General features: G+C 52.0%; 1 protein-coding gene across 1 annotated transcript in view; it reads right to left on the bottom strand.

Annotated features, from left to right (window-relative positions):
* Window positions 1-4,321, bottom strand: part of ABCB8 (ATP binding cassette subfamily B member 8) — a 27,408-nt gene extending 23,087 nt beyond the window's left edge. The window contains exon 1 of the mRNA XM_007536635.3: window positions 4,120-4,321. Coding sequence (XP_007536697.1) covers window positions 4,120-4,214 — 95 coding nt within the window. The 5' untranslated portion in view covers window positions 4,215-4,321. The remainder of the gene's footprint in view (window positions 1-4,119) is intronic.
* Between the last annotated feature and the right edge of the window lie 4,784 nt (window positions 4,322-9,105).

Genomic DNA, 9,105 nt, shown 5'->3' with positions numbered 1-9,105 from the left:
GCGGCTAAGGCCTGTCCAGTGCACACACCCCTCTCCCCAGAAATGCAGTGAGAGCCAGCGACACAGCTCAGGGGACAGGCCGAGGCACTGCCGTGTGTGGCCCACGCTCAAGCCGGACCCCCAAGAATTAGAAGCCATTTCAGTGCTGTGGTCTAACAAACAGAGAGAAAGAAGGGGGGAGGGAGAAAGACAGGAAGGAGGGAGAGAGGGAGGAAGGGAGGGAGGGAGGGACAGCAGCCTCGGAGGTGGCACAGAGGATTAAGCATCGCACCCTCAAGCGTGAGACCCCAAGTTGGATCCCCAGCACTGCGTGAGCCAAAGTGATGCTTCGGTTTTCTCCTGCTCCCCTCTCTCCCCCAACCTCTCATAAATAAATCACTCAATCCGGAGGGAGAGAGAAACACAGGGTAATCTGACCTCACCCATTACTACAGTTTCTGGAAATTTTCAAACCTACTGAGACCAACAGTAAGAAATACGTTTTTTCATTATAATTCAGTATAAAGAAACTGTCTGCCAGGGGCTGGGTGGTGGCGCGGTGGATAAAGCGCACATAGGGCGAAGGACCCGCACAAGGGTCCTGGTTCGAGCCCCCGGCTCCCCACCTGCGGGGAGGAGGTCGCTTCACTGCCGGAGAAGCAGGTCTGCAGGTGTCTCTCCCCCCCCCCCCCCCCCGTGTTTTCTTCCTCTCTTGATTTCTCTCTGTCCTATCCAACAACAGTAACAACAACAATGGGAAAAGATGGCCTCCAGGAGCAGTGGATTCACAGGGCAGGCACTGAGCCCCAGCGATAGCCCTGGAGGCAAAACATAATAAAAAATAAAGTAACAACAACAAAAGAATAATAATAATATGTCACACAAAAGTGAATGCGTCACAAAACCAGCCACGTTATTCTACTAGTTTCTATCCTACTCACAGGGTGTGTGTGTGTGTGTGTGTGTGTGTGTGTGTGTGTGTTCATCGATGCACCTCCACTTTGGAATGGGTCTGCCGCCCCCACTAAATCTGCCCTATGGTCTACTGTGTTGAGATGTTTGAGGAACGGCGCAGCCTGGAGGCACGAAGGCTTGGCTGTCATCCGAAAGTCTTTTCTTGCGTTCCGCTCTGGCTTAAATAACTGTCGAGCCTCATTCTCTCTTACGGGCCGTTTTCAAGCCGTTTAATAATTTACCATGGCTACTCTGCAGCTTAGAGCATCTTCTCCAAACTCCAGGGTCTGGAAGAGCAGAGCACTTCCCAGCACTGAGCCTGCACCTCGCCCCGCTCCTGCCCTCCTTCAATCAGCCGACTTCCCACACGCACAGACCACGCTGGCGGGGAGCCCAAGAGCCCTCCGTCTGCCCGCCTGGCCCTAGGCTTAAGGAGGCCGGGGCTGGCAGGTGGTGCACCTGGTTGGGCGCGTATGTCCCAATGTGCAAGGACCCAAGTTCAAGAGCCCGATCCCCACCTGCAGAGGGAAAGCTTTGCGAGTGGTGAAGCAGGGCTGCAGGCTGTCTCTTTCCCTCTCTTCCCCTTCCCTCTCGATTTCTGGCTGTCTCCATCCAATAAATAAATAAAGATTAAAAGAAAAAGAAGAAGAAGGCTGGGGAGTCCCTGCTCAGGAAGCACTGGCTGGGGAGTCCCAGCTTCAGGGCCCTTGTTCATTCCCTAACTCTCTTTGTGAGCTGACCTGTTGAGTGCAAATACAAAACAGACGCACAGGTTACTAGGCTGACGGCTCGGCTCATAGTGCTGGAGTGTAGGGACCATGCTCAGTTTGACTTTTCCTGCTCCAGGGACTTCACACATGCATGAATTTCAGTCTTTTTATTTTTATTTTTTTATTATTATTTTTTTTCCTCCTCCAGGGTTATTGCTGGGCTCGGTGCCTGCACCATGAATCCACCGCTCCCGGAGGCCATTTTTCCCCCCTTTTGTTGCCCTTGTTGTAGCTTCGTTGTGGTTATTATTATTGCCCTTGTTGATTCAATTCGTTGTTAGATAGGACAGAGAGAAATGGAGAGAGGAGGGGAAGACAGAGAAGGGGAGAGAAAGACAGACACCTGCAGACCTGCTTCACCGCCTGTGAAGCGACTCCCCTGCAGGTGGGGAGCCGGGGGCTCGAACCGGGATCCTTACACCGGTCCCTGCGCTTTGCGCCACATGCGCTTAACCCACTGCGCCACCGCCCGACTCCCCAGTCTTTTTATTTTTAATGTTTTTATTTATTATTGGACAGAGACAGAGAGCAATTGAGAGAAAAGGAGGTGATACAGAGAGAGAGAGAGAGAAAGAGACATCTGCAGCCCTGCTTCACCACTTGTGACGTTTTCCCCCAGCAGGTGGGAGCTAGGGGCTTGGACCTGGGTCCTGAGCACTATAACGTGTGCGCTCAACCAGGTGCGCCACCACCTGGCCCCGATTTTTTTTGCCTCCATTGCTGTCACTGGGGCTCGGTGCCTGCACTGTGAATCCACCACGTCCGGCAGCCATTTCTTTTCATTGTTGTCATTATTGCTGTTGTAGTTGTTGGATAAGACAGAGAGAAATTGAGAGGGAGGGGAGTCGGGCGGTAGCGCAGTGGGTTAAGCGCAGGTGGCCCAAAGGGTAAGGATCCTGGTTCGAGCCCCCGGCTCCCCACCTGCAGGGGATTCGCTTCACAGGCAGTGAAGCAGGTCTGCAGGTGTCTATCTTTCTCTCCCCCTCTGTCTTCCCCATCTCTCTCCATTTCTCTCTATCTAACAATAACGACATCAATAACAACAATAACTACAACAACAATAAAAAACAACAAGGGCAACAAAAGGGAAAATATTAAAAAAAAAATTGAGAGAGGGGAAGATAGAGAGGGAGAGAGAAAGACAGACACCTGCAGACCTGCTTCACTGCTTCACCGCTTCACCCTGTAGGTGGGGGGGAGTGGGTGCTCTAACCGGGATCCCTGGATGGGTTCTTGCTTCGTACTATGTGTGCTTAACCCGATGTGCTTATTTTCTTTGTTTATTTGTCAATGAGAAAGAAAAAGAACCAGAGCATTACCCTGGCACATGGGATGCTGGGTTGAACGTGAAACCTCACATTTGAGAGTCCAGCGCCCTATCCACTTTGCACTAGCTCCTGGGCCCAATTTTATTCATTTCTTAAATGTTTGTTGTGGATTCATTTTGGATAGAGACAGAGCAACAGAGAAGGAAGGGGAGTGGTCTGGGAGGTGGTGCGGTGGGTAAAGCATTGACTCAAGCATGAGGTCATGAGTTCAATCCCCGGCACCACATGTACCAGGAGTGATGTCTGGTTCTTTCTACTCCTCTTTCTCATTAATAAATAAATAATATTTAAAAGAGAGAGAGAAAAAAGGAAGAGAGGGAAAGACACCTGCAGTCCTGCTTCACCACTTGTAAAGCGCCCCCCCCCCTGCAGGTGGGGACCACGGGGCTTGAACCTGGGCCCCTGTGCACTGTAATGTGAGCACTTAACCAGGTGCGCCACCGCAGAGACCCTATTTTATTTATTTGTTTCCCAAAGACTTGCTCAGCTCTGGCTTATGGTGGTGCTGGGGGCTGAACCTGGATCCCTGGAACCTCAAGCATGAAACAGGAAAGTCCTCTTGCAGAACCAATGTGCTGGTGTCCCCAGCACCACGGGATCCTTGGTCAATTTTTTTATTCTCTAATTTCCGAGAGAGAGATACCATGGCACCGGGCTTCCTCCCAGCTGTGGCACTCCCATGTGGTGCCGAGGCTCGAACCCCGGCCCTGGGAGCGGGGGGGTCTATCTTCCAGGCCCTAGGCAGCTTGCTTCAAATGCACCACCTATTTCATAAAGGCTAAATAAATATCACTGTTAATTTCGGTACAAAATTTGGGGAGATCAATTCGAATATGACCTCCATCTGTGCAGCCTAGCGCCCCCTGGCGAGGAGTCCGCACCCATGGGGTCAAAGACCAAGAAGCACCTGGACGGGCGCTGTAAATAATTGAGGCCAGTCCCCAAGGAGTGACATTCCACCCCAGGGCGGGTCTGCCTACAACTCCCATCAGGCCTCGCGCGAAGCCTGGGACTGCATCTCCCGGCGGCCCCCGCGCCCGGCCGGCCGGCCTAGGGATCCCCCCTCTTCCAGCTTTGTCCCCTTTTACCTGACGGCCGAGAAAGTCTGGAAGTGGAGGGGGAGTCGGGTCCCGCCAGGGACCGGGCCTCCCCGAATCCCCACTCGAAATAAGTGCACCAACATGATGGTGCGGGAGAACAGAGGCAGCTGGCAACGACAGTTTCACAGCGATCCCATTGAGAACTCCATGTTGGCTCCGGCCCCCATCCCGGCAGCCCCTACGCGCATCAGCGCTGATTGGTGGAGAAACACGTCTATCTCGGGTCAAGCTGCGAATGGAGGGTTCCGTGTAGACCTTCCCTTCGGAACTGTGATTGGAGGATCTGCCGACGTTCACGCCTCCGGGGCGGAGCAAGGGCTCCGGGGCTGCGGGTCTCCATGGAAACGCGCTAACCTCCGGCCTTTGAGCAGTTAGGCTGCGAAAGCTGGGTGTTCCGGCCTCTCCTGCCTGAGGCTTCACGCCCCAGGTTCAATCCCCTGCACCACCATCAGCGGAGCTGAACCTTGGTGCAGAAAAAAAAAAAGGGGGGGAGGGAGCTGGGGGTAGATAGCATAATGGTTATGCAAAGAGACTTTCATGCCTCAGGCTCCCAAGTCCCAGGTTCAGTCCCCTCCGCACCATAGGAAGCCAGAGCTGTACAGTGTTATGGTCATTTCACGAACATCTCATAAAAACTGCAGCAAAGGTGGGCGCGAGGAATAACATCATTGCAGGACTGGCCAGCTCCTCATGGGGCGCGAGCGCTTCCACACTACGATCATCCTCTCTGGCATGATGCTATTCCACTGCAGAATACTGTGCCCCAGGAGGGTTCCGTAGCCCCCATGTCCACTTGGTCGATTCCAAATTATATTCCTCCATGAGGATAATTTCTGGAACCATCCGTTCCACCCCGGTTCCATGGCTGCCAGTTCTTAGCAACATCGCCCCGCCAGATATTCGTCGGGATGTGGCATCATCTAAGTTCATTTCCCACGTCTACGCTCGACCGGACCTGCCAATATACGCGGATATCTTCGCCCACCCTGTCCAACGCTTGATGTCTCGTCACCCAATCTGGTCCCCTACGCCTTCACTGAACTTCTCTGTTCCAGTCTCTTGGAAACAGAGCTGGCAGTCAGCTGAGGTAAAGAACAAACACCTCATCACAGACCCCTGCAAACGTCAACCCGGCTTTGACCTAGCACGTTATGATCGGGCCCTCCTCAATCGCTATCGAACAGGCCATGGTCGGTGCGCCGCTATGTTCCATCGCTGGGGAGCCAGAGACGACCCGAACTGCCCCTGCGGCTCCAGACAGACTATGACCCACATAGTCAACGACTGCCACCTCTCCAGATTCAAAGGAGGTCTCGAAACTTGACATCAGGCTCAACCTGACGCTGTTGACTGGCTACGGAAGAAGGGCAAACGCTAGAAGAAGAAGATGGTCTTTCTCTGCCTCTCTCTCAAAAATAAAACAAATAAAATATTTTTTAAAAAGTACAGACATATCGCACCCAAGTAAAAGACTCTGGGGTGGGTGGGTGGGGAGAATACAGGTGCAAGAAGGATTCAGAGGACCTAGTGGGGGCTGTATTGTTATATGGGAAACTGAGGAATGTTATGCATGTACAAACTATTGTACTTACTGTTAAATGTAAAACACTAATTCCCCAATTAAGAAAAACAAACAAACAAAAAAGGGCAACAAAAGGAAATAAAGAAAGAAAAAAGAAAAAAACACACATACAAAAAAAAAAAAAAAAACAGAAAAAAGGGGGGAGGGACCGGGCCGTGGCGCACCTGGCTAATAGGACATGTTACAACGGTCAAGGACCCGGGTTCGAGCACCCATCCCCACCTGCAGAGGGAAAGCTTAGCGAGTGTGAAGCAGGGCTGCAGGTGTCTCTCTGTCTGTCTCCTCCCTATCACCCCCTTCCTTCTCGATTTCTGGCTGTCTCTATCCAATAAGTTAAGATAATTTTTAAAAATTTTAAGAAAAAGGGGGGACTGGGTGGTAGCTCAGCACAAGGACCTGCGTAAGGTTCCTGGTTCGAGCCCCCAGCTCTCCACCTTCAGAGGGATTGCCTCGCAGGCAGTGAAGCAGGTCTGCAGGTGTCTGTCATTTCCCCCCTCTCTCTTGATTTCTCTCTGTCCTATTCAACAACAATAACAACAACAACAACAACAAGGACAACAAAATGGGAAAAATGGCCTCCTGGAGCAGTGGGTTCATAGTGCAGGCACCGAGCCCCAGTGATAACCCTGGAGGCAAAGAAAAAGAGAGAGAGAGAGAGAGAGAGAGAGACACCAAGTCACAGATACTGGCTGGCATCACGCCACCCTGACCACCCTGGGCAGACGCCCTCACCCGTGTGTCCTGGAGCCTCCCCTCCCCAGAGCCCTGCCCCACGAGGGACAGACAGACACAGGCTGGGGGTGTGGGTCCACCTGCCAACACCCATGTCCAGCGGAGAAGCAATGACAGAAGCCACAACTCCCACCTTCTGCTCCCCATAGAGAATTTGGGTCCAGACTCCCAGAGGGATAAAAAATAAGGAAGCTTCCAATGGAGGGGATGGGACAGGGAGCTCTGTGGTGGGAACTGTGTGGAATTGTACCCCTGTTATCCTATGGTCTTGTGGATATTTTTGATCTTATAAATAAGAGAACCACTGACAACGAGATCCCTGGATCCATCCGAAGAAATCCCCCCCCCCTCCCCGCCACACACACATACATACGCAAAGACTAGGTTTGGACTGTCTGATGTGGTCCTGGGGGTGAGTGAGGTGGGTGAGGAAGTGAACAGAGGTGGATGAATTGGGTTGGATTTAACCCCGGCAGTGAATATGTTGAAGTTGAGTGGGGGACACAAAGGACAGAGGACAGTCCCCAGACTCTAATCCCTCAGGCCTGAAACAATAAAGAATATGGGGAGGGGGCTGGCAGTGGACCCTGATTGATGCCCCCAGTCCCCACCAGCAGTAAAGCAGTGCTAAAGGCCTCTCTCTCCCTTCCGCCTCAATTTCTCTGTCTCTTTTCAAAATAAAGATTTTATAAAGAATAATCGAGGGGGCCCAGCGGTGGCGCAACCGGTTAAGTGCACATGGCGCAAAGCACAAGGATCCCAGTTTGAGCCCCCGGCTCCCCACCTGTGGCGGGGGGGGGGGGAGTGACACTTTGCAAGCGGAGAAGCAGTGAGAAGATCTGCAAGTGTCTACCCTTTATTTTTTTATTTTTAATTTTTTAATATTTATTTATTTTCCCTTTTGTTGCCCTTTTTTTTTTTATTATTGTAGTTACTATTGTTGTTATTGATATCATTGGATAGGACAGAGAGAAATGGAGAGAGGAGGGGAAGGCAGAGAGGGGGAGAGAAAGACAGACACCTGCAGACCTGCTTCACCGCCTGGGAAGCGACTCCCCTGCAGGTGGGGAGCCGGGGGCTCGAACCGGGATCCTCACATGGGTCCTTGCGCTTCATGCCACGTGCACTTAACCCGCTGCGCTCCCGCCTGATCCCTGCAGGTGTCTATTTTTTTTTTAGTTTTTTTATATTATTATCTTTATTTATTTATTGGATAGAGACAGCCAGAAATCGAGAAGAAAGGAGGGATAGAGAGACAGAGAGACACCTGCAGTGCTGCTTCACCATTCGTAAATCTTTGCCCCTGCCGGTGGGGACAGAGGACTCAAAGCTGGGTCCTTGCACATTGTAGCATGTGCACTCAACCAGGTGCACCAGCACCTGGCCCCCAGGTGTCTGTCTTTCTCTCTCCCTCTCTGTCTTCCCCCTCCTCTCTCGATCTCTCTGTCCTATCCAACAATAGCAATAACAACAATAACAATAATACTTATACAAGGGCAACAAAAATGGAAAAAAATAGCCTCCAGGAGCAGTGCATTCATAGTGCAGGCACTGAGCCCCAGCGATAACCCTGGAGGCCAAAAAAAAAAAAAAAAAAAGATATTCAAGACTCAGTGTGGGCTTTGTGCTAGAAGGAAATTGTGGAACCATGGTCTTGTAAATGGAAAGATTTGGGGCTCTCTGAGCTCACCCTGACCGCTCCTGGCCTTCGCATCCTCCTCCACTTCCACCTGCACAGAAGGAGGTTGCTTTCAGTCATGAACTCTGGCCTCTGACTGCAGGGGCAAAGGGCAGTAAAGCCTAGAGGCCCCTTTGTGCAACAGCCCGTGTGACGGAGTGTGGCTGGCACAAGGCAGCCGGCCTCCTTTGGCTTCAAGTGCTGCTGCAGGCCTCCCCTGACTTCCCAGAGAGCGTCAAGCTCCAGCTCCGGGTCCAGAACCTGAGGGGACAAAGGGAAACTGGGGAACAGGTGCACAAGCCTTGCCACCTAGCCCACGCCCCCAGTGAGGCAACTACATGCAGGGTGCGTGTGGGGGGCTCCTAACCCCATTTCCCTGCTGGGACCGTCGGTGTGAAGATCCTCAGATCCGTCTCTTCCACAGACACCTTCCAGATGATGTCGAGGCTTCTGCCTCTCTGCCCAGTCCAGGCTGTCGAGGTCTCCTTGTTAGTTTGCTCGACTGCCTCCTATACTGGGTTGTGACAGTGTGCTTTACACATGCGTTGACTTGAGCTGGGGGCTTTCCGTCAATGAGTCAGGGGTGGAACTAGGTAGGAAAAGGTGCCGGAGGGGAGGGAGTTAATCTGAGGTTGGGCTCAGATCTGTGGGGACAGGTAGACTATGGTGGGGAGGGGCTCCCCAGAGCACCCTGGTAGCCCATCTTGGCGGATGTCTGAAAATCACAGGAATCTCTTAGAAAACCCCCCCTCTCGCAATGTGAGTGAGATTCCATCCTGGCCACTGAGATGCCACTAATACAAGGGCTGGTGGCCCGAGGGGTGGCGCAGTGGATAAAGCATTGGACTTTCAAGCATGAGGTCTTGAGTTCAGTCACTGGCAGCACATGTACCAGAGTAATATCTGGTTCTTTCTCTCTCTCCTCCTATCTTTCTTTTTTTTTTAATTTAATTAATTTATTTTCCCTTTTGTTGCCCTTGTT

This window comes from Erinaceus europaeus, chromosome 8 (genome assembly GCF_950295315.1).
Source record: "Erinaceus europaeus chromosome 8, mEriEur2.1, whole genome shotgun sequence".
NCBI classification, from domain to species: Eukaryota; Metazoa; Chordata; class Mammalia; order Eulipotyphla; family Erinaceidae; genus Erinaceus; species Erinaceus europaeus.
Note: the sequence above shows the minus strand (reverse complement) of the source record. Positions and strands in the feature narration are given on the sequence as shown.